This window comes from Kryptolebias marmoratus, linkage group LG13 (genome assembly GCF_001649575.2).
Source record: "Kryptolebias marmoratus isolate JLee-2015 linkage group LG13, ASM164957v2, whole genome shotgun sequence".
Taxonomy (NCBI): Eukaryota; Metazoa; Chordata; class Actinopteri; order Cyprinodontiformes; family Rivulidae; genus Kryptolebias; species Kryptolebias marmoratus.
Window position 1 is genome coordinate 19834675 of NC_051442.1, and position 25510 is coordinate 19860184.

General features: G+C 40.4%; 2 protein-coding genes across 7 annotated transcripts in view; both read right to left on the minus strand.

Annotated features, from left to right (window-relative positions):
* Positions 1 to 9761: 9761 nt before the first annotated feature.
* On the minus strand, positions 9762 to 19779 carry ca4a (carbonic anhydrase IV a). Its single transcript, XM_017412480.3, has 8 exons — positions 19642 to 19779; positions 14864 to 14908; positions 13536 to 13700; positions 13307 to 13452; positions 12372 to 12464; positions 12219 to 12285; positions 11501 to 11664; positions 9762 to 11348 (listed from the first exon to the last, which is right to left on the minus strand). Exons 1-8 carry the CDS (start codon positions 19706 to 19708, stop codon positions 11169 to 11171), a joined length of 927 nt encoding a protein of 308 aa, XP_017267969.1. The 5' UTR covers positions 19709 to 19779; the 3' UTR covers positions 9762 to 11168.
* Positions 19780 to 23803: 4024 nt separating this feature from the next.
* The window catches only part of mtmr4 (myotubularin related protein 4), a 43057-nt gene continuing 41350 nt past the window's right edge, over positions 23804 to 25510 (minus strand). For 4 of the 6 annotated variants that reach the window (XM_017412673.3, XM_037979026.1, XM_037979025.1 and 1 more), the window contains one exon: positions 23804 to 25347. In XM_017412673.3, coding sequence (XP_017268162.1) covers positions 25170 to 25347 — 178 coding nt within the window. In that variant the 3' untranslated portion in view covers positions 23804 to 25169. The remainder of the gene's footprint in view (positions 25348 to 25510) is intronic. The other 2 variants (XM_017412670.2, XM_017412671.1) reach the window with 1 other exon arrangement.

Consider the following 25510-nt stretch of genomic DNA (forward strand, 5'->3'; position numbering starts at 1 on the left):
AGCCACATAGATGTTGACCTCCTGAAAGTCAAAAGTCAGAAAGGAATAATGTGGGAAGGTTTTCTTTTTCTTATTTCCTTCAATAAGGCTGACCAATGTGCAGATTTGACAGCGACTTACCCGTTGGTTTCACCCTAAAAAGGTTGTGACACGTTGCAACAATATACGGAAGATATTTCCCCAAATGTTGAAAAGTTCATAGCACTTTGCTCACAGAGGTAAAAGGTGACACAACTGTCTCATTGACCTGAGAGGCTGCACTGCTTCAAAGTATCTGGGGAGGGGAGGACGTGTTTTGAAGCTGCGCAATGTGGCGCAAACACAGATGCCTTTAGACTGTGAAATGCAACAACTTCAATCCACTGTCTTCTTATCGAATTTAATGTAATTCCCTCTGAAGGTTCTTTATCAATCTGTTTGTTGCCTTAATGTTTTGTTGAGTATACAGCCTGTTTGTACCATTTTAAAGTCTCCAGAAAAAGAAAACCATGTCGACTATGAGAGCGAGAGATCTAAAGCAGCTGTCTTAAAAAGTCAAAATCAGCCAGCTGTCTTGGTTGTCAATGCAACAGGTTATTACAAAATAAACATTTCAGGAAGCTGTTGCAACACAACTCCTAAAGTTGAAAAGAAATGACACAACATCTAACTGTTTTCTAAGTTATGTGACTGATTCAGTCTAATGTCAGTTCATCAGAATCCATGGACATCCGCAGAGTTGTTTAACAACAACCAGTTCTGTGGCATTTTGATAGTAAATGGCATTTAGTCAAAAGGAGTTTCACTGAATTACGTTTTAGATGATTCAGAGATTGACATTTTAATCAGTACACCCACATATTCAAGGTAAACTATGATATTACAACAAAGAATATCAAAGTTCTTTTTTATAAAAGCTTGAAAACAGAAAATTCTTTAAATTGAATTTAGTTTTATTGAAGTAAAAAATGTTCAATTTAGGAATGAACAAACTTTAACACCCGCATTTTAGATAATGACAAAATATCTAATTTTGCTTGAAAAAAAGAAACAAACATATTATGTGTTTGTCATGTCAGTGAATGTGTGTTTGAAAAGTAGATTGTTGTATTTATATTGATCCACTAGGTAGTCTTCCCATCAAGGAAAGATTTCTTATAGAGAAAAAACACAAGTTTACAATGTTTACATGAACATGTTGAACGTTTTCAAAACCATGTGAGCCAAATATGAACTTCACAGGTGAAAATGTAATTTTCTGTAAGGGATGGTTAAAAATGTCACCCTCCACAATCAAATGAAAATATATTTATAATGTATGTGTCCATATATCAGCCTGCTCCTTAGAAATCATTAAATGTGTACATAGTGAGTGTGTAGAGGCTGATATACCGGAAGTCCCCAAAGGTGTGTGTCCTGTCAGGTTTTGAACGTCATCATGATCTCAAAAGAAACACAAACACACATGCTTGCACACGTGCCTTTATCAGGTTGTCATATTTGTTTTCATTCTTTGTGTGTTGTTTAACCCAGACCCTAATGTTGACCTTACCTATAATTAGTTGAAACATCAACCATCTGAATTTCTGCTTCATCCTTTACCCTAACAGAACACCCCAGAAATGATGTTCTGCTTCAGTGGGACAGGACTTTGGAAACACACACCTCCTTCTTCCGATGAACTTTAAAACTTGTTATTTGCTGACTTAGGACCAAAATATCTCATGATACATGACACAAACACATACAGAGTCCTAAAAACATGTCTTCTAAAAACCTCTTTATTCTGTATTTAACCCACTCAGGTGATGCTGCTGTCACAGAGTTATCTCTCTAGTCCAGTTAACTTTCCAGTCTGGTTTTAGATTCACAGATTTCTACAGCTCTCCTGAAAGTTTTAAACTTCTTTCAGCCACTTGTTTTGATGATTTACCTGCTGATTGATGTTAGTGTCATGTCTTATGCTTCTTAGCACTGTTTCCACCAGCAGAAGGAAGCTTTTTCTTTATTAAAACCTCCTCTAAATGTCCAGCACTGAAAGAAGTAGTGGATCAATCTTTGTTCTGGCCAAACATTTCCCTTTGTTGTGAACTTTTTCTTAGTAATACAGATGCTTAAATCTCATGAAGCCTAAGCGTAAGTTCAGACTGGAAGACCTGCTTCAGCCTCACCTGCATCTAATCGCTGCGTTGAGCACCTCCACTCCAGCCCATCAGCATCCGACCACGCCTCCAGCGTATCCAATCAGCGAGCAAGCCTTCGTTCAAAAGGACCTCCATCACAGCCCCATCCGTTCGCCGGCCGATCTTCAGCCCATCTCCACCCCTTCTCCACCTCCAGTTTCCCAGCTCCCTCAAGCTTCCTTCCCCTTTTCGACCTCCACCACCAGTGTCCGGCCCGGGGAAGACGCCTCTAATGCTCAACCTGAGCTTCTCCTCGAAGCGCATTGCTATTGTCGACACTTGCGTCTTCCGCCGAGGTCTGAGCGCCAAATATCTTATGTCATTCATGTCAAATAAAACCTTTTAATTGCAGCTTCTCTTTGTCGTGAGTCTCTCCAGGTTGAATTTCAGTCGGGACATATTGGGGTTTACCTAGACTGCTGCATTATTTTAGTTAACTGTATGGGATGACAGTGGTTACAAAGACCTATTCAAACCCTCATGAAGCCTTTGTAACTTTGGGTCCATTTGACCATAAGGTCACAGGAGGGTTAAAAATGTAAACTACTCATCGAAGCTGATAAAGAATCTGAGTCAGAGGAAGAGCAGATTTCCTCTTCAAGCAGAGGGAACAGGCTGCAGCTCATTAACAGTAAAGGCAACAAGTTTTAGTTGTTTTTATTTTAACTTAATAATAACTTTCCACTAGTTATACCACGTTTATTCACTCATGCAGTGGGTCCAACATTTGACCCTGTGTAAGTTACGCTGATGGACAAAAGTGCTGCACAGTTAATAAATAATTATTAGCTCTCCTTGAAAGGTTAAATAAATTCTACATGTCACGGGTTTGGTGAAAGCAAGATGAAATTAGGAATACATTTTAAACGTCACACAGTGAAGCGAAACACAGCAGAAGAGGCTTTGCAAAGGTTTGGATGAGAAAAGTGTCTTTAAACCTTCCATCCAACCACTTTCTGTTCAGAATGTGTGAGGATGAAAACTGACTATGCTTTTCATTTTCACCGCAAGTCAGTCTGATGAAAGATGAAAAATATTTGCATTACCTTGTCCAAAAATACAACCAGACAGAGTAAAAGTCCAAGAATGTCCCTATTTCTTGTGTGTCACTTTGTCTGTGGATGACTTTGTGTCCTTCCTCCAAAAACATAAATATTACTTTGTGAAAGGAACATTTTTTTCCTTTTTTTTGTATCTAAAGTTTCTTTGATAGACGGCCAAATCCTGGCCCTTTTCAGACATTTTTTCTCCAGTGTCGCTTTATTTTGCACTGAGAACAGAAGGGAGCCGGTTGGAAGGCAGACTGCAGAGGATGGATGATGGGTGGAAGTGGACAACGGGCGGGTGCTGGGTTTTTTGTGATGTACTTCAGACAGCCTTTTTCAATCTCTGAGAGAGGTCCGAGTCACAATTTGAGAAATGAGAATGATTCTGGCTTCCTCTCAGTAATGAACAGGATGTGCCACCACCCAAAAATCCAAATAACTGTCTAAAAAATGGCGAGAAAGACATTTTGAAAATATATGACGTGAAATATGCTTTCTGAAACTATGAGTACATTTCTCATGAGGAAGCACTGTCATAATGCAGGTTCACTCGGGAATGCAGGGTCACTGTTCACGAATTTACAAAAGCACCATGCGCCCTGAGAACAATGCAGCTAGAATCTAACTGTCCAAAATAGAAGAACTTCTTTGTGTTTGCCTCCCATTCTTTGCTACTTACTGGTGTCTTTGTTTACAATTAGAAGAGGACTTTCTTCCTGACTGCATCCACGTCAGTCCAAGACTGCCCTCAGGTCACCATGAAGTGTTTTCTGCAGCAAAAATGCCAGGATATGAACTTGTTAACTTTGTGCATACTGTAAGACTTGTCCTTGCAGTTTCAAGCAGGAGAGATAGCAAAATGTTTATCCTGGTTATTTCCTCTGAGCAAATTTACGCTCAGAGAGTTTGTTAGAGGTAAACTTACCATATCTGTTCAGACAAAGCCAGCTCTTGAGTCATGAAGTTGTGAACAGAATGTAACCTTCTTGATATTCAGATAGAGCAGGAGAGCAAAGCCTGGTCACTTTCAGCGCTGCACACCCTAAGACTTGTAGTTACTTAAAATGAACTACATTTTTTTTATGTTGGGTGAAACTGTTTTCGGGCTGCACAGTGGTGCAGCTGTGTAGCTACTTATCTCTTGTGGTGCCTCTTGCAGGTGGTGTGTCCACTGGAGGCTGGTCTTATATAGCTTGTTCCGGCTGCCTAACCAGAACCCATAGGTAAAAGCTGATTGTTTCTGGTCACCAGGCACTCACTGCTACTTTTAAGCCACTTTCCAAAGCATGGCTCCGGGACGAGGTTCCTTGGTAGTTTGGTCTTGTAGTCATCAGAAGAGTTTTTGATTTGTTGGCAAGTTGCTGGCAACTTTAGGTAGAGGTAAAGTCTGTAAATAAAGTTTTGAACCAAAATACAACAGAAGTTTTATATTTTATTGACACATTTCTGCCAGATATTTTGTGTAAAAATTGTATTTTGTTACAATGACCACAATTATAAAGTTGAATACTTTTTGTATCTGACTGTTGTTTACTTACTGTATTTACTGTATGATTACACTTAAGACTGACTGTGGTCCCTCGAAATACATTTATAGTGAAATGTGTTGCAAATAGAAATGTATTAAACATACCTGCTCAGAGGCAGACTGAATCCCGCATGTAACCCTTGTCCTTACACCTCCTCTTTGACCCTTCATTCAAAGTCACAATGGGTAGTGCTTAAAATAGTCCTCTATGAAATGAGACAGTCCTTCAGAAAGCCTGTATGCTATCAGTTGTCACTGATATGCTTTTATGTACTCTAATGAACCCAATGTCAATGCTCCAGTGTATGCTGTGAAACTAGTTATCTACCTAAAAACAGACTTTGGGATATGATGTTATTTTTGAAGCTTGTTAAAGATTGATAATAATACCAAAAGTGTAAAACACCAAAAGACATAACAACATGACAATAAAACATTTTAAAGCTGAGAAATTGGACACTACTTTTGCAATCATGCAAGTCCTAACTTCCTATGCAATTGAAGAGCAAGTGTCAGTGAAGTAAGGACCTGAAAAGGCTGTTTTAAAACACATTCATTGCCCTGTTCAGGTATAAAACAAAAGACATAAAGCTGCGTCGTTATTTTTTCTCATCATTTAACAGCACGTTAAGAGGGCCCCATTGTTTACAAATGACAGTAAAATATTCTGACAGATGGGAAATGAAGAGCTGTAGCTTTTTGGACAGGATATAAGGCTGAGCACTGTGTTCTCTGAAAAGTGCTCCACTGTGATAAGCTGGCTTCTTAAAAAAAGTGGTAATGATCACTTGTAATTCTGTTTATTCCTTGGAGTTAAAGCCACTGTGTGGAAAGAGAATGCATCAGTCCAGACTCTGGCTTCTTTTCTTTTGAGTTTGTTTTCAATTAAAGAAGTTTAATTGATGTTTGGCCCTTTGCTTTAACAAAACCAGGAGCAGGAATTTTTGTTGTTGTTGGCTAGCTGCTGCTGCTACATACCTGGCAAAACGTTGGGGGTTATTTTCTGCCTCTGTCTAATGTTACATCATGACCGCTAGAGCTGGCAGACACCTTTGTGAGTTAGTTATACCACGGACAGCACCACAGTGAGATAGGCAAGTAAACCCGTTGTATTGAAGTAAAACTAACTGGGCTCCAAATAAAAATAGCAGCTGGGTGTGAAGATTTGCATTGCAGCATCGATCAGCAGACTCTGAGGAGAGAATAAAGACAGAGAAGGTGACACTGTTTGTTTTCCTCAGGAGCGTATCCACAAAGATCAACCCAGTGACTTTTAACAGCAGCTGCCTATCTGATGGGCGTCTGTGTGTGTTTCAGGGTGAATCACTTTCACAGTGAAGATGGCTCTGGTAAAAATGGTGCCCTTTGTTACAGAGACCCCAGGGATGAGGGGCATTTCAGGAGACATTTAGAAGTTGTATGGGTGTTGTCCTATTGACTTGAAAACTACAAAGTACCATCGCCTCGTAATGAGCCTCCACCCCTCGATCTTCAGCACCCCCACCTCCATGCTTAAATAAAGAAGAATTGGAAGCCTGTGCAGGGGAATAAAGAGGTTTTTATTCAAGCTTTTGTTTATATTTTCACAGCCTTATGTGTAGGAGGTTGCTGTCCTCCTAATCTTGTATGTCTCAATAGGTTTTTAGATTCCTTAATGATGAGGGGCATGTAAAATAACTACAAAAAGCACTTGCATACTGAGGTTGGTATTAAAATTGCATGTGATCTTATATCTCTCTGGTGGCTTTGTAGGTGAATCTTTTGTTAACCATGGAAGTGAAATCTTGTTTAAAATCTGTCTTTGTAGCATCAAGAACAAGTCATAGAGAAAAGAAACAGAAAATTGGGGTCCTGGACCACTTTCTGACTCTCCTGGCAGGCCTTAGCAAGCTGAGAGACTTGTCTGTGTGTGAGCCAGGAGACAAACTGAGACATTGTGTGTCTGTTTATAAATCTTTTTATAATTTTCAAAAGATGGCGGAGAAAAACAACAACAATGAACACAAAGAGCAATTGCTCAGCTATACAAACAATTCACATCATGTGGAGCTGAACTCAATAGAAATATTACAACAAACACCATGCTTAGATCCAAGATTTCAGATTTGGGCTCTGGTAAGGATTGCTGATAAATTAATCATGCTCACATATGATGGTAGTATCCTGCTAGCCCTATCTGCTAGCACACAGCTGCATCCTGTGTGAAGGTAAAGGTAAAGGTAAATGGGGAGCCTGGTACTTTAAATTCATTACCTGAGGGTAGAGTTTCAGGCTTGAAAACAATTTATGCCAAGAAAAGGCACAAAACTCAATAATAATTTGTCCAAAGAATTGAACTGATACAGCAGGTCGATACATAAAAATAACAAAACATCATCAGCATATAAAATAGAGGTTTGAGATATTTAACCACTGCAAGACCAGATTTTCTGAACTGCAGTCTCAGTGAGCTAAAGTAATAACAGTGTACAAAGTGGACAACTCTGGCTGGATTCTCACAACTCCTCAAAGTTCCCACCTCTGTGTGAATAAGATAAATGCAAAAGAAACTAACTGGACCATTTGATACAAAGGCCTTTTCTGCTTCTATAAAGACCTATTTCAGAATGAATGCTGAAATTTCTTTTGATGTTAGTTATGATATAAAATTTACCATTGACCATTTTACCATGATATAAAATAGTAAAAAGTGCCATCTGGGGATTTTGTTATTTTCCTGAGGTACTTCAATGCACATTTGGGTAATGACATGGTTACCTGGAGAGGAGTGATTGGAAGAAATGGTCTCCCTGAACGAAAACCAAGTGGTGACCTCTGTGCTGGGCATGGGCTCTCTATAACAAACACCATATTTGAGCAGAGGGTGGTCCATAATGCCCCTTTTCCACAGGCTCTAAAGGTCCCGGCGCCACTCTACTCTGCTTGCTTTGCTCGCGTTTCCACCAGCATTTTTTCGAGGCCGGTCCCTGCTTCTTTGGTCCCTGCTTCGGAGTAGGGCCAGCCGGGTCGGCCCTTCTTCGTGGGTGCCGCAAGCTTAGCTCCTGTTCACTCATTGGTCGTGGGTGTGACCAGATGCAAGCATAAAGAGCGAAGGTAGGAATATAAACAACAGCGTTAGCTTACCCTGCAACGTTTATGCCGTCTGTCTCCGGCTGAAAACAGCTGTCCTACTCTGCGCAAGAATCGGGGCATCCAGAGCATTTCTTCCTCTGTGCCTCTCTTCCTGAAGTCTCAGGAGAATCCCCATNCCAACCCGGACTGGGGATATTATCGGAAGGTGGAAGGAGCACTTTGGGGATCTCCTTAGTCCAGTCACTATGTCTACCTTTGACAAGACAGAAACTACATAAACGATTAGTTCATTACCATGGCCGACGTCACCAAGTTGGTTGAAATACTCCCTGGTGGCAGGGCACTAGGGGTGGTGGACGAGTTTTGCCCTGAGATGAAGACTTTGGATCTTGGCTGCAATGAGCTTCCTTAGTGGGGTGGCCATCTGAGGGGAGCCTGTATTAGAGCTGCTGCTCCTCTGTATCAAAAGCAGTCAGCTGAGGTGGTTTGGTCATGTCATTAGGATACCTCCTAGATGACTCCCTTTGGAGATCTTCTAGGCACCTCCCAGTGGAATTAGACCCCGGGGAAGACCCAGTGGACGGATTATGTATCCTCTCTGGCCTGAAATGCCTTGGGATCCCCCAGGAGGAGCTGGAGAGGGATGTCTGGTTTCCTGGACCTGTTGTCCCTGTAACCCTACCACATATATGGGGTGGAAGATGGATGGACAGATCTAACATAAAGCACCATAGACACATTAAAAACTGACATATGTGACCATCAAACACTTCTGTCACTCATGGTTCAGGAACTTTTTAAGATATTTTTCCAACCACAGTCACTGAGGTTTAATTTCTACTTTTTTTCTGTCTGCCTGTCTTATTAAGAGTGCTGTTAGGCAGTGAGAGAAACAGGTATGTGTTTACCGTGGTGAATCTAATGAGCCATCAACTGCCGGTTTCACATTTCTCTTGATCTTGGCTCTCTTTACACTTGTTCTACAGTTCATAGGAGGGCCATAGCCAAAAATACATGTCCAAAAGAGCCGGACTGAAAGTGGGTGGGCCATAACATTTAACAAAGATTTTAAAATACATATAAAATATTTCTTTCTGTGTTGCCCCTGCTGTCTGTAGAGATATACCGTATCTCTGCAGGCCCTATAATTAAACAAAATTACAGTTATATTACTTCAAAGAAAATCTGTATTCAGAATGTCAAATAATATTGGGACGACTGAAACACTTCAGACACAGTCAGAGTTTTTGATAAAACATAAAAGAAAAAAAAATCTGTAATTTACAGTAATAGTTCACAGACACTGCAAGGTGGGTTTTCTCCAAGTAGTCTGGTTTTCTACAGACCAAAAACATGCATGTTAGGTTAACTGGTATTTCTAAATTGTCACTAGTTGTGAGTGAGAGAGTGGATGGTTGTTTGTTTCATTTGTCTTTGTGTGTCCTTTGATGGACTTGTGACCTCTCCAGGGTGTCCCCCATGACCCAAAAAGGAAAAAGCAGGCAAAGAAAATGGATGGATGGATAGAATTATAAAAGTTTTTTTCCTATGTTTATTATAGCAGACAAAATAAATGAAGAAAAAAAGATATGTAGTTTGAGTGAATGAGCTTGGCTTCCCCAGGCCAAACCATGACCATGCTCCTAATTTACACATTAAAAACATCCACATTTTGTCAGCTTAGATTGTTACATAACAAGGTTCCAAATTATTTCTGGGCTTTAGAGACAAAAGTTAATGTTTGTTGGAATTTCAGGCAGGAGTTGCATTGGAAATCTTCAAAATCTTTAAAAAAAAATTCTAGTTTACCCTTTTCTTTTGTTTGCAGTTAATAATTAGCTCATGCACATAGACTTTGGAGGTAAAGACTATGTTCATATCAGTGTGGCAGAAATATGACCTGACTGACACAAATTGTTTGATTTGTAACCATTCAAGGAGAAAACAATGGTATTAAAAATTCATGTATTTTATTGTTCAACAGTAACATTCACTACATCGTTTATGACACTTTAGAAGCAGTACAACGTGACAGTCTTGTATTCTTGAACTTAAAAAGTAAACTAATTTCCACATAAACTGTTTTATGCTTAATTTATGGGTTTGCATTCTATACAAATATAGCAATACTTTAATAACAACGGCGCATCTCATGTCAATATAAACATTCAGTACATAAATACATGACTCTTTATGAAAAAAAAGAACAGATTCTTTGCTTGATCATCACAACAACTCTTGCTGCAACATTGTATGGATCTCTCACCACAATACATAAAGGTTCTCCTGAATAAATAAGGGAGAACTCAGCGGGCTGTGATTCACAGTCGATAACATTCAGTGCATCTGAGAGCCTGTTATGCGAGCCGTGAACATGGCCGCGTGTTCGCACGATGAGCTCACTGAAATCTGATTGTTCGTTCTAGGAATCCAAGTGACCGAGGCAGTTCTGTTCAGTCCGTGAAGCTTCACTCCAGCAGCCATGTAGCTTACACTAAACATCTGGAACGTCATGCATGCGGGTTCATGCGCGTCATATGGGATATACAGTACATGAATAAATTGTTGCTGGTTTGAAGTGAGTTTTTGTTTGGTTCCACTCTACAAAGCTGCAGCTTCGTGCTCAGAACATCAGCCTGATGTTCTTCATGAATGAATTACGGTAGGCAACTGCAACACTCCCCCTTCTTGCCCTTTCCCTAAACAGGCTGCTGTAGCTGTGAGGGCTCGACCTGATCATCGATCTGCGACCTGCTGTTACTTTGATAGAAACTGCTGACTCCTTTGGCCACTAGCTTTGAAATGGAGCTTATTTTTTATGACTCAGTTCTGCTATCAATAACTCCATGCTCTGTTGAGAACAATGGATCATGTGCCAAGTCATGGGGGGCTGACATTTACACTCAGAGCTGACACTCTTGGCAATCGTGCTCGTATTAACAGACTAAATTTACTTGACATTGGACAAGGTGAATTCACGCCTAATGAGAGCTGCAGGTGTATATTGTGAGTGTTAATGTTTGGAATGAAAAAATTATACCCTGATGAAAGGACCTGGTGTAAAGTTTGAGTGCCAGTAATTTGCCTTTATGGCACATTCATAATGCTGAAATGAGACTTAATACTTCAGTAGGCATGCATGAACAAACCCTTACAGCACCTTTCATAAGGCTTTCCTCAAACACCTTTGTCATCTGTGTTGTAAGGGAAAAACGCCATGTGAGCATTCCCTGCACTACGACGTGGTTTGTCACCTTAGCAACCGCGTAAGAATGATGTTAGAAACAAGAGCTCAGTTGAGGATTGATGCAGATCTGTTTGTGTTCATGGATGTCGCAGTGCAGCATGGGATGCCTCACTCTAGTTCGACTGGGATAGTCCCAAAGCTGTGACGAGAGCCGTCACAAGGAGAGTCGAACTGACCAGGATCACAGCACCTCCTGAATAGAATACCTGCCGACCATTGAGGGGCTGAACAGGTCTGAAGTTCTTCACCATCGGCTTGCCATCATGATACTGGACCTTGGAGAAAGCTTTCAACTGGAAGAGCAGAAGTTTGACACAAGGGTTAGGCTCCCGGTTTCATTGTTACAAAGACAACTTCACCCATATTCATCTGAATACTTTTTCCACAACTACATTGACTCTTAATTGCTGCATTTGTGTCCTTTCAGCTGGTTTCTTATTCTGACCTGCTCCGTGCTCAGAGGGATGGGGTTCTCAAACACAGTCCAAACCACAGACTCAGTACACCCCGGGGTGGTGAGAGAACCTTTGTAACGGTAATAAGAGGTCATATTCTGCTCCGATGGGATCAGCTGCGCCAGGGAGATGGAGGGCAAATAGGTGCTGCCATCTGAAAACAGATAATTTTCAAACCTAGCATTCCTTGAAGAAATGCATATTTCTCTCTGCTTTTTATGCCCAAGTTTTAAACTAAGATCATTTTACGGTGAGAAGAGACAAAGTCAAAACTGTTTTGGCTAAATCTTAAAAATAACATCATGTATGATATTACACTGTATCCAATTGTGTTGCTCAACGGTGTTAGCTCTTGGAGGATGTGTCAGGGATGCCTCTCAAGTACAAGCACATCAAATTATAGCTTAATATATGTGAAACTGACAGAGTTATAGTCATTTTTGTGTTTGCTAAGATTGCTTAGCTGCGGCAGCCATCTTGAATTAAGTTAATCAGTTATAGATGTCAACCCAATGGATTATTTTCTGAGAGTTTCATTAAAATCCATCTCATGGTTCATGAGGTATTTTGGTAACAGGCAGACACACAAGCATACACACAGACAAAGGTAAAAACATTGTTGGCCTTCGCCTTTTGGCAGTGGGCGATAACACAGTTAAAGGAATGTAACCCAGAGGTTGCTGACTGTTGCAGAGCCTTGTTACTTACTTGTAGCTCTGATGCTCTGCAGTGTGTTGATGATGGGATCATACTTTCTGTTTGCACTGTTGGAGTTCTAAAAATAGAAAGAAACACGTGTGAGGACTGTGTCATTTCACGCCTACTTCATTTAAACTTTAAACACGGGATCTAAAGGACTACCTCATAGAAAAACCCAAGAACAGCAACTCCCTCCTTGTCTCTCAGAGCTGTTATCAGATCAGTGTAGTGGCTTTTCATGTGGACAATGTGGAGCTGAAAGGAAAATGTTACACCGTCACATCTTATGGGATGCATGCTGGACCTTAAAGTATAGAGGAGTAATTTAATAAGTTAAAAGAACTTTTAATATTTAAAGTTCTAGCATTCCTTAGAAGAATGCATATTGCTTGCTGCCTTTCATGTTTTAGTTGTACACTGTGATCATTTTACATTGAGAAGGACCAGACATAAAGCTGTTTGGATTGGACCTTGAATGTAGCATCAGGCGCCATTTTATACCATATTGTAAGATGTCTAACCCATTTAAGATTTTAGCTCCATCTATAGAATTAAGAGTTACAGCCATTTTTTGGGCTGGGTAATGTTGATAACCTGTATCAACAATCTTGAATTGGATTGACTCCAAAAGATAATCCGTTGTAGATGTACATTCAGTGATTGTTTTTGTTGTTTCCTCCAAGTTTAATAAAAGAAAAAATTGCACAGTAGTTCATGAAATATTTTTGCTAATAGACAGAGTTGAGACCAATCAGCTATTGGCAAAATTTTAAACTAAAAGTTTGCCCAATCTATTAGCATTTAGGATATAAGTTGGGGATCAGTCTCAACTATGTCCACATCGAACTTTAGGTCAGTATCTGTAAAAGTGACTCAGCTATAGCCTTTTTGTGTTTTTAAGGTCAGTTGGTTGTACATCCAATGATTGCTTTCTGTAAGTTTTGTTCAAAATTGTCTACTGGTTCATGAGATATTTTGCTAACAAACAAAGACATACACACACACACACACACTCAGACAGGCCAAATCATTAACACTAGCCTTTCAGCTGTGGGTACTAATAACCCAGTTGTTGTTGGATTAGAAAGGTTGGTTACCTCCATGGGATACTGCTCCCCATCAATAGTGTGTTCAGAACCGGGCCCTCCGTTGTCTCCCCAGTGCAGGTGGAACTGCACAGCTTTATATGTGGCGGGCAGGCCTCCACCTGAGACGGTGCTGACATGAGGAATTCCAACCTGAACTGCAGTGGACAGAAACAAAGCACAGTGTATTTAAAAGACTTTTTTAAAGCTTTTGAAGGAGTTTAACAGGCAAGCAGCTCACCTGAGTGGCCGTTGTTTTTGATGGAGCCTTTGAAGATCTGCTGGTAATTGTCAAAGCGTAGAGGAGTCAGGCGCTCATCTTTCAAGGTCTTTCTGGTGACAATATTAATGGGAGACTGGTGTCTTCCTGCACAGTCCTGGTTGGCATGATTCCACTTTTCTGGTGCTAAAACACAATAATTGCCAGCCCTAAATTAGTTGGACAGATCACTTTCAGATCTGGGCTTAGTCAGATTCTGAAGTTGTGAGCACTTTGATAGCAATTCTTAACATTAATGATCTTCATTCAACATCTGAAAGTATCTAGACCAGTGGTCTCCAATCCTGGTCATTGAGGGCCACTATCCTGCATGTTTTACTTGTTCCTCTGCTCTAACACACCTGATTTGAATCAATGGGTGATTAACAGGCTTCTGCAGAACATGAAGATGTCATTTGACCCCTGAATCAGGTGTGATTCAGTGCAGGATAGTGGCCTTCGAGGACCAGAATTGGAGACCCCTGATCTAGACCATCATCATAAACAAAAAATGGACAAAGCGACTCTATTAACTTTCATTGTCTAAATTTAAAACCAAAATGTCCATTTTTTTTTACTATTCTGTGTGTATATTTACATTCAGGTCAAATCTGTAAAAGGTGTTCAAGTGGTTTATTGTTTTGTCATGAAGTTAACCCATATGCTTGCCTTACAACTTAACAAGACTGTGTCTGATTGTGAGAGATCTTTGGAAATAGGAGCATGATTGATGAGCTGAGCTCTTATAATAAGATTTTGTCATTTTTTTCCCAAGTAATGTTAAAAATGATAGCAGTCTAGTTTATCAACCTCACAGGGGAGATAATTAAAATTTATTTTTAAAAATTATCTCAATTTTGGATGTTTTATTTCAAAAAGAGATGCACAAATTTGTGATCGTTACACAAAGCATATGACCTATTTGAGCTCAGAGAATGTAGTTAAGGAAGACTCTCAGCTACTATCACACTAAATTTTAGCTCAATTTTTGCAAAATAGTAATGGTAATGGTAATTTTATTATCCCCAGTGAGAAATTAGTTTACAGCATGTCCACAAATCAAAACAACACATATAGTACATACACACATACACAAATAGACTAATGTTTAGCTTATTTGGTAATTACTGAAATTGATTACCTGTAGTGACCATCCTGAATTGAGATGACTTCAAAAGTTAATTAGGTGTACATACAACATTACATGTACATTACTTTCTGAAGGTTTCTTTAAATTTGTCCAGTAATATTATTCAAACAGACAGACACACAGGCAATTACATGATCACCTGTGATTAAAAAAAGCTTACCATTGCACTGATGTTGGCAGGAGAACTGGGTCTGATAGCACCAATCTGAAACAGAAACAATTTTATTAAAAATTGTTTTACAATTTTATTAAATTAAATTTTATTAAAAATTGTTTTACTGTAAAAAAATGTTTAAATTAATCTACGACCCCAATTTAAAAAAAGTTAGAAAGTTGTGTAAAATGTAAATGAAAATAAAATACAATGATTTGCAATCTCATAAACCCATATTTTATTCAGAATGGAACATAGTAAACATGTCTATTGTTTAAACTAAGAAACGGTACCATTTTTAGGGGTTAAGAACATAATTTTGAAATTGATGGCAGCAACACAAATCAAAAAACATTTTCCCCATTGTGAATCCATCTCCTTTTCTTTTAACAAGTCTTTAATCTGAAACTGAGGAGAGCAGCTGCTGGAGGTTTTGGAGGGAATGTTGTCCCATTCTTGTCTGATGGAGGATTCTAGCTGCTCAACAGTCCTGGGTCTTTTATGCTGGATCTTTTGTTTCATGATGAACCAAATGTCTTCAATTGCTGAGAAGTCTGGACTGCAGGCAGGTCAGTTCCACTCTGAAGCCATGCTGCTGGAATGGATGCAGTCTGTGGTTTGTCTTGCTGAAATATGCAAGACTTTCCATGAAAAAGACATCACCTGATTGAGAGTATATCTTGTTCTAAAGCCTGTATATACTTTTCTCCATTGATGGTGCCTTTTGTCATTGATTGGCAGTATAAGCTACTCATGCCAGAGGCACTAATGCACCCCCATACCATCAGAGAGGCAGACTTTTAAACTGTCTACTGATAATAGACTGGATGGTCCCTCTCTATAGTACAGAGGATGTGGTGTCTGTGGTTTCCAAAAAGAATTTCAAATTTTGATTCATGTGACTACAGACCAGTTTTCCATTTTACTTCAATCGATTTTAAATTTATTTTGGACCAGAGAAGATGGACCCATTTTTTTGGGTGTTCACGTTTGGTTTCTTCTTTGCCTGATAGAGCTTTAAGCAGCATCTGTAGATGGCTCAGTGAACTGTGTTTACAGACAATGATTTGTGGAAGTGTTCCTGAGTCCATCAGTGATGTCCGGAACAGAATCAGATCTGATTTTAATGCAGTGGCCCCTGAGGGCCCAAAGATCACAGGTGTTCAATACTGACTTTCATCATTTTGTCTTTTGAGCTCAGAGGTTTCTACAGATTCTTGAAATGATGACAATAAATGTAGATGATGGGATATTCAAAGCCTTCACAATTTTTTATCAAGAAACATTTTGAAATTGTTTCATTATTTTAAGACACTTTATCACGGACTGGTGAACCCATCTTTAATTATGAGATTCTGCTCTCTAAAATAATTTATTATAACCAGTTCTCCTACTGACCTGCTGCTAACCTAATAAGTAGAAAAATGATCCTCCAGCTCCAGTAGTTTATACATTTGATATGTTTGCTATGTTCTATTGTAAATGAAATATGAGATTTGCAGATCATTGCACGCTGTTTTACACAAAGTCCCAACTTCACTGGAGTTGAGGTTGTGTTGTAAGATTTGATGTCAGCAGCCAACAGAATGCACACACTGGGTGTCAGTCACACATTCAGTCAGCGTTAACCTCTGAGTGACATCAACATCTGCTTTTTGTCTGGGCAAAGAGGGATGTTTAGTTTCAGCGTGTATTCTGACAAAGGTTTTATACACGTTTACAGACATATAAACTATTAATAGTTTATATTTTTGTAAATTACCACAAACACCGTATTGTTCTATTGGTTGAAGCTAGCTGTTATTTATGGCCTCCTGATACACAAGAATTGTCATTCTATTCACGAAAAGCTGTTCTTGTTGCTTTATCTTTCCATGCTATCAGAACAAACAGAGAAACAATTTCCTGGATCAGCTGGGGTTCGCTGTCACGTTTGTCATGAAGTTTATTAATATTTTACAACTGGTTTTCAAGTTTCCACCCTGCTTTACTTGGGGCGAATGTTTGCAGCTATCTTACAAATCAATTATTTATGAAAAACACACATGCCATTGAAAAAATACAGGGAGGGACTCCTGCTGTTTTTAGACCTGTAGGAGAACTTCTTTACACTCTTTTTTTTTGCAGTGTGTGTGAGGCTTTTCCTACTCCTCTGGCATCTTAATGAGTCCTGAACACAAAGCAAACCTGAGAAAAACTGCTGGCAGCAGTAATGGTGCCATCATTTACTATTCTAGCTTCAGAGCATGAAAAAATGTTCAGTGTGTATTTTTCTTTTTCTCTCTTTTGAAATCTCAGTGAAGGATATGTGTCTAAGTGGGCTGTGGGACCTGGGAAGAAAGAACAAAATCCTAACACTGAGACATTTCTAATTACTCTCTGCCTCTACAGCCTGGATGCTGAACATATTAATGGATCATGGTTCATTTCAGACACTTTGCCGACAAAAATCTGGCAGCGATGTGGTAAAAGCAACTGTATGAGTCAAAATGTATCAACTGCAACACATAGTGAGGATAATCAACCTTGTGCTCTTAGTGTTAACACTTTACAACACAGTCTGTGCCCTCACTTCTCCATCCACACACATTCATACAGCACTCTGCTACATCTCTACCAAGCTAATCTGAATAAATCATTCTTTAGAGTCTAATCAGTGCATTAAAGTCCATTCATACACCGATGGGGCACATTGGAGGCAGTGAGGGATTCAGTGTCTTTCCCAGGGACACTTCAACATGTGACTCCTGCCAGGAATTGAACCTCCAACTCTCACATTAGAGGACAACTCCTCTAACCACTGCTGCACCATCATAACTTCTAATTTTATTTACTTTTTACTACTCTGGTGTTATTTGACAGTTGCCTAACAGAAAAAGTATCAAATGCATATTGCCTGCTATCTTATGCTGAGAGGAGATAGAGTTGTAGCCATAGTGGTGAAACCTTGTAAGTTATGTTAGGCACAATCTCATACGGTATCATGAGATGTGATTGTTCTCAGACTGTGTGTTGAGGATAACTTTCAGCTACTACCACTTCAAATTTTAGCTCTATATCTGAAAACATTGACTGAGTTACAGCCATTTTTGTGTTGGCTAAAGTCAATTAGCTGTGGTGGTCATGTTGAAGTAACTCCAAAAGTTAATAAGTTGAAGATGTTCATCCAATGATCACCTTCTGAGAGTTGCATTAAAATCCACCCACTGGTTCATGAGATATTTTGCTAACAGACAGACAAATGAACACACATGGGAAAATCCATCCTGCTTTTGTCAACAGGCGAAAACCAAAAGTGCTTACTTCTCTGCATTACAGCCGGGCCACTCTGCATTACAGAATTTTTTTTAAACCAACAAAAAACAGAAAAAAACACGGATTCAGAGAAGTAACCCCAACACCAAAACCACAAGAAGCAGCAAGTGCTTCTAGTTCTGCTTGAGCATTTTTTACAAGTTACCCTGAAACTTCTTCTGCTAAATAAATAAATAAATAGATCCTGTCTGTTTTGACGGCTCACACCGTCAGCCAATCAGATCCTTGTCCGCGCACGTCCTGCCCAATGAGCGCCCACCTCTGATCTTCTGAGTGCACGCGCAGTCAGAACTGAACAAAGTGAGCGACTTTCAGAGGACCTCAGGCCTCTTTCTGTCTTTTCAAAATGTGAATTCACACACATATACTTCAACATATGGGCCAAACAAGAGCTTCTCGGTTTTACTTCAGTTTGGCGCACATTTCTGCGCAACACGACGTAAATAAAACACCTCTTACAGCCCTGAGAGAAACAGCGGACTGTTACTGGAAAATTTCATTACAGAGTCAATACCATGAACTTTACATGTAATAGTCATTTCATGTCGTTGATAACGCCCCAGAAGCCAAATTGCACCGAAGTCGCGCGCTGCCCACAAACACGTCCACCGGATCACGTGATCTGCAGAGGGCCAGCCTTCTCTTCTCAGCGGGACTCTGAGAGGGCTCAGGTTTTCCGAGCAATTGTCTCCGAGTCTCATCCATCAGCAGAGAAAAGGCTGGGGACCTGCACCCTCTCTTGTCTGTCTGTCACCCACAGACAGACAGACAGACAGACCCCTCAGTCCACGGCTCGGAGGAATCGTTTCTGACGCGGCTCGATGCGGCGAACGCGTTTTTGGTTGCCTGTTTGTTTGTTTGTTTGTTTCTGCGCGATTCGCAGCAGGTGCGTCAGAGTGTGAAGGAACCCCAGCTCGTGTCTCCCTCCTGCGTCTCCCCCCCAGCACGCAGCTCCACCTCGGGGCTGGAAACTGGAAGGTTGGACACGCGCCGAGACGCGTCCTGAGAGATGGACGGAGCAGGTGCAGCGCGTCGTGCCTGCACGGCGCATCACGGTGCTGTGGGCTCCTGGTGTGTGTGTGTGTGTGTGTTTCATCTGAGGGGCTTCTAGCTCTGCAGACATCTGTCTCTCTTTTTTTTTTTTTGGTTTGTTTCGCATCATTTATTTATTTTTGGAAAAATCCACCTCCTTCGCCAGCAAATCACAATTTTCGCGCATAAATAAAAGCAACTTGATCCCGCATACTTTACAGACAGACTTTCTGACATTTGAATTTATTTTACTTTTCAATCATGACGCGAATCACAAATTAAAGAGTAACTATTAGTGTAAAATATTACCTTACATCTTTAAAAAAACGTATTCTATCACTATTAAAAGACATTAATATGACATTAAAATTAAATAAATACTGATCGGATTTTCTCCTAGTTTTCATTCAGAATAAATGCTTCATATCATGACTCACCTCCGGAACCTGTAGAGACCGTCCAGAAGGACGCCAGCAGAGCGCACAGAACCACCAGCTGCTGCATGTTGGAGCGACCGAGAGAAGGCGACACGAAGGCTTGATGTCTCCCCTAGTGATGGCATTCATGTAGGGGAGGGGGGGCTCTTATACCTATCTATCAGCATACACAGACAGGAAAGAAAGCGTGGCCCCTCCTCCCCTGCCCCCCCCCCCAGCAATATAAAAGCTGAGCGGTGATCAGACCCGTGGTGAGAGAGGAGGCCGATCAATGGGCTCCTGCTGTGGAGAGGAACCCAGAGGAAACCAGAGCAAGCAGGGCTCCACAGGTGGCTCCAGGTGAGCCTCAGAGGAGAGGCACCTCCAGAAGAAACATGCCCTCTAATTCCTCTGTGAACTGAAGCCACTGGCCCGAGCACTGAGTGAAAACGCCCTGTCTTCTGGTCGGCTTTGTGAGCTGATTTCCAAGTGTTTTTCTTCAGTAGAAGTAGCAGATTATAAAAGTATTTCACTGGAAATCAAATCGTTGGAATAACAGGAACTCAAAAACAAATGCCCTCACTGTGAATGATTTGTTATCAAGCAAATGGAGACTACAATATAACTACTTTTATAAAGCAGGGGTCAGGATTTTCTATAGGAGACCCTGCATGGACCAACTTCATCATCATCATAATTTAATAAAATTTCAAAGTCTAATTAGTCAGTTAGTATTATATCATGCTATACTTGATATAATCCCCTCATTATTAGGGCTGTCATAAGACACTCAGTATTTTGAATAAAAAAACATTTTTGCCACAAACTCGGCTGCCTGTGCTCCTGTCTGATTTCTCCTGAGTCGCTTCAGTTCTTAGAAAGGTGCTTTAACTATGTCTGACCTTCTAACTTCTAATTAAAGCCATATCGTGTCAAAATGTCTATACAGACATATGACATGACCTTTTCTTAATATATCTTACTTATCAGTCAGAACAGATTTTATTTAAAATAAATATATATTCATCTTTTTAGTTCTTTTTGTCACTTCTTTAAACACTTAACTACAGCCCGTTAATTCAAAGCTTTTTATCGTAACATTACAGGAGAAAAAAAGCAAAGATAACGTGGATCAAATAAACTCAGGCAGACATTCTGAGTCAAAGTTGTGGAAACTAATGGCTGACTGGAGAGGACATAAGAGTGAAACTCCTTTGTGTGTGTGTTTTCTCAGGTTGTTTAGGTTGTTTACACTGGGGCACAGAGATAATTAAACATCTTTGACTTTGTTTCTCCCCTCCACGTCGCCTCGAAGTCCGATGGACTGTTTTTCTCTCTACGCATACGAACGAACAAGAGATTCAAACGTAATTTTCTCAAATTGAAAATCGACAAATTACCATGAAAGCGGGGAGGCTTTCACAACACAGCTTGAGTAACGTGACCACGAGCTTCTTGTGTCTGGTCTGACCTTTCTGTTTGAACTGCTGCCACTAAACCATTTAGAGGGGAATGAGCAGCTAAAGCGCTAATTTCACCAGAGGACAGCAACTTGATAGCGCCTCACGTGACAGCTGTGGTTTTGTGAAACAGTTCTCAATTTCTAAGTGAGAAATTTAGCAACATTTTAACCTCGCAAGATCTTGTAGAAATGGCAGTGAACGCTTGGCCTTCAAAGACACGGCTGAACAATGTGATCTTGATTGGCTGGACAGCTCTGTGTGTGTTTAATGTATATCCAGTCTGGATTTTGGTGAAAAAACAGGATCTTTCATTTATGATCAAGGAAGAAAAATGTCCCATTTCAAGATCCTCGAACGCAAAGTTGACCTGGAAAACTTCAGCTTTAGAGGGAAGCCACACTGGGACAACGTTCTGTGAACACACAAACATTGTTTTGTTTTGGTTTTAATTATTGTTGCCTCCCTTGTGTTTTTGAGTAGACAGCTAAAGCGCAACTTATTAAACACACTGATGCCAGAGCCCCACCTCTAATCTGACCTACGACCCTACAGGCCTGACAGCTTTTGTGGATGAAAACATTTCTAGCAACAGTCCTGTGTTTACGAGGATATTTTAGAAAGAACAAATAAAAAGATCATTTTGAAAAGAGTGTTACTGTGCAAACAAGGCCTTAATGGATATGAACATCCCATCTAATCCTCTGCAGGACCCATGCAGACCCAAAGTGGCCCATCGGTTGATGCATATAGTTTTAGAGTGTAAAACTGGGCACTTTAAAATGCATCACAAATTAGAAATAGTTCATGTTTTGATTTAAACAATAAGTTGCTGTTTGATGAAGGCAAATGGGTAAAAGTCTACAGAGTTGTAAAAAATGTACATGTTGTTTGACTGAGTTTATCTTTTCTGTGAAGCAGATTTAAATAAAAACTCTCACCCTGACTCATTCCGGTTTATCATTAGAGAAAAAGAATCAGCAAACACTTTAGAGTGTTATAAAAAGACATTAACAGGGAGTAATCTTGAAGATAAAGGGTTTATGTTTTGACCCCCCCCACCTTCCATTACCAGGTCGTGCCAAGCCTTGCAAAAAATCTCAACTGTTCCTGAACTTTTCAACCAAAAGAAGTTAAAGCTGTCATTTTTATTTTCCGTCACCTTGTGGAGACTTTCATTACCCCAGGCTTTAATTATTGATCATGCTGAGTTAGTACAGCTGGAAACATTAGCAGAACTTCCTCCTGTTAAACTCGCCTCTGCTTACGCTGTATTTCTTAAAAAACAGTTTACCCTTCTGAGCAACCGGCAGTGCGTTTACATTTATTAGCTTTGCTGGCATTACTGGAACAAACACGGTGTCAAAACGATGCAGATTTCACTTCCTTTTTTTCTTCATATGCACGACTTTCCTTTTGTGTTTAAAAGAAATGAGTAATTAGGGAGAAACATTGTCCACTCATTATCAGGAAACAGAGAGAAAAGTAAAATGAAATACAGGAAATACACTGAAATGATGTAAAGATGTCATGACTTCATGAAGGTCTTCTTGAAGAAGCAGCTGTTTTTCTTGCATTCAAAACGCCACCTGGTGGACAAACACCAGTGCTGCAGCTCAGCTCAATGGAAAAACCCACAAAAGATGCTCACTGATCCACTCATTCTGCCTCCTGATAAACTGATTTTCAAATTAATTGTTGCCTGACGCCAAAAGGCAGTCAACAATGTCCTTGTGCAGATTGTGAGCTAGAATTAAGCACGGTAGTAGCCCAGTGTGATCCCAATACCTATTCTGAGCACTAATAGATTGCACAAGATCTTGAAGGAGGTTATGTTTTCGGTAGTAATACGTCTCATCGTTTTGGACTCAACTTTGTCTATTAGAAAATTATCCCATAAACTACTGGATAAATAATGAAACTCAGGAGATCATCAGTGGATATACTGTACCTCTGCAGTTAATTCAGTTTTGGAGCCAACTCAATTCAAGATGGCTGTCACAACCAAATGACCATAGAAAACACACAGCTGGCCATAATTAAATCAATTTTACAAATACTGAGCTAAAGAGGTTTTATTAAAATCCACCCAGTGGTTCATGAGATATTTTGCTAACAGACATATACATTCACACAGACACAGATATCCACCTTCACCTTTTGGTGGTCCATAAACCTCCAGTTCTTTTTATCTAATTTGAATAGACCTGCTCTTAGTGCTACTCATTGCATAAGATCTTTACTTAAAACTTTAGCATTAAGTGTTTGTCTGTTAGCAAAATATCACATGACAGGTTTTATTAAAACTTTCAGAAAGCAACGATTGGTTGAACATTAACTGATTACCTTTTGGAGTCAATCCAATTCAAAATGGACGTCACAGCTAATCAACATTAGCCAACACAAAATATGGCTACGACTCGCTTCTTTCGAGATATTAAGCTAAAAATCATATGTGGTAGCAGCTGAGAGTCATTGCAATATCAAATGAGATCGTTCCTAACATTGTTTTCAAGGTTTGCCCAAAATAGCTACAACTCCATCATTTCTCAATGTGAGATGATCCGAGTTTAAAACTCTGGCATTAAAGGCGGCGGGTGATATGCATTTCAATTTGTGTTTTGATCTTTTTGATGAGAAAATAAAAGCTGAAAACATTTAAGTATCTTTAAGCCTTTGATTTTTTTTTTTTTGCTGCAGATATAAATGACGAGGACAAGGAGTTGATCTTTGATATATTCTTTAATTTTAACCCATGGGATTTAACTTTTACAGTGCATTTTCTTTACAACAATTATCAAGTGACAGGTTTTAGCCTCCACTACTGATCGGATATCCGTATGTTACATTTTCCAGCTCCTCTTGAAGATTTGGACTTCATCAATACCGTGCAAAACATCCCAAATATTACACAATGGAAAACCACAAAGGTTCACTAATTCTTTAATATCCCATCATTCTTCTGTCTCTAACTCGACAATTTGTTAATTTTAAGTTGTCTCAGTGTTATTAAGCAGCTAAATATCTGCACCATTAAATCAAACACAGATGAGGCCAACCAGAAACCTGCTGCTGTCCAGAGGAAAGAAAAAGGCTTTAAAAAAAAAGAGACAAACCTGAATATGGCACAATTGGAACAACCAGTAGACACAAAGGGAACTGTAGTTCAGAACAAAGAATAAATCCAGATATTCTGTTCAGTCTTCTCCAAACAGTTTTCCATCTGAGGAGTCATCAGTCCGATGGGAGTGGAGCTCTGAACACTGGGTCTGAGTTTCCCTCAGTCACATCACAGAAAGCCAGCAGCACCTTCCAGTGTTGACACGAACACAGTCCTCAGGATGGAGCAACATGACTGTACGGGAGGAAAAGCGCTGATAACAACAGAATCACATCGACTGTGCGTACACACAAACTCTGAGAACACGTTGCGGCGATGAACATTTACATGACCCACTGAATCCACGCGGACATCAACTCGATCCAGTCTTCCCAGCAGCACGTTACATTCTCACTGCAGGAAATAAGATGCGAGAGTGAAGTAAACAGCAGGTTTCTCCCTTTTGCTCAAGTTTGGTCTCCGTCGGATTCACAACAGCTAGTAGTGCACAAAATGAGAATACAAAATTAGACTTTTAAATACTGTAGCAGCGACTGTTCTCTTTTAAAGTTGAGAGCCTCCAGTAGTGGAGGCGGAGGCTTCAGAGTTCCCCACTCACGGTGAGGGGGAGCGATTGTCCTCTGAAGGGCGGGACAGTGGGTGGGTGGCAGGTTGTCTCAGACAGGGTGCAGTTAGAGGACTGAGCCGTGCGGGGGGGGCAGCAGGACGCTGCAGCACTCCGGGCTGAAAAATGTCTTTGGTTCTACAGGAACCAGAACCACCTCCACTACCCGCTAACAGCCTCCAGCTCACAAGCAGCTCCTTCCAGTCTCTGTTTCAAAGAGAAACGGCTCCTCCTCGCCGCTCGCTGCCTCTCCCCCTCCGCAGCCCAAACGACAGCAGGTTGAGGTTGCAACGCGACGCTCGGCTCATCGGTCCGAAATGAGCGGGACAGAACCGAGCCGGGCCACTCTTCGCAGCGCGCCTCCTCAGCTGGAGGCTGTGGCGATGGCCTTCTTGAGTTGCTGGCTGCGGATCTCGCGGGTGCGGGACTCCAGGAGCAGGTCGTGGCAGGTGTTGCACACCAACACCGGGTCGTACAGCTGCTGGTCCGGGATGGGCAGCTTCAGGTGACAACAGTCTTTACAGAACACATTCCCACAGTTCCTGAAACCACACAGCACAAAGGAACAGGAGGATATTTAGTCTTTGTGAACTTCTAATAATACAGCAACAACTGATTTCTGAGTAAAAAGAGAAGGACTATAGCGATAGAAAATAAAAAAAGAATGATAAGTTGTTTTTTATAATGTGCGTTAACAGAAACATT

Excerpts from the sequence above, each read along its gene's own strand:
- ca4a (XM_017412480.3), bottom strand. The coding sequence starts at position 19,708 with ATGCAGCAGCTGGTGGTTCTGTGCGCTCTGCTGGCGTCCTTCTGGACG. Across the intron at positions 14,909-19,641 it reads GGTCTCTACAGGTTCCGGAG|ATTGGTGCTATCAGACCCAG; the intron begins GTGAGTCATGAT and ends TTTCTGTTTCAG. Across the intron at positions 13,701-14,863 it reads CTGCCAACATCAGTGCAATG|CACCAGAAAAGTGGAATCAT; the intron begins GTAAGCTTTTTT and ends ATTGTGTTTTAG.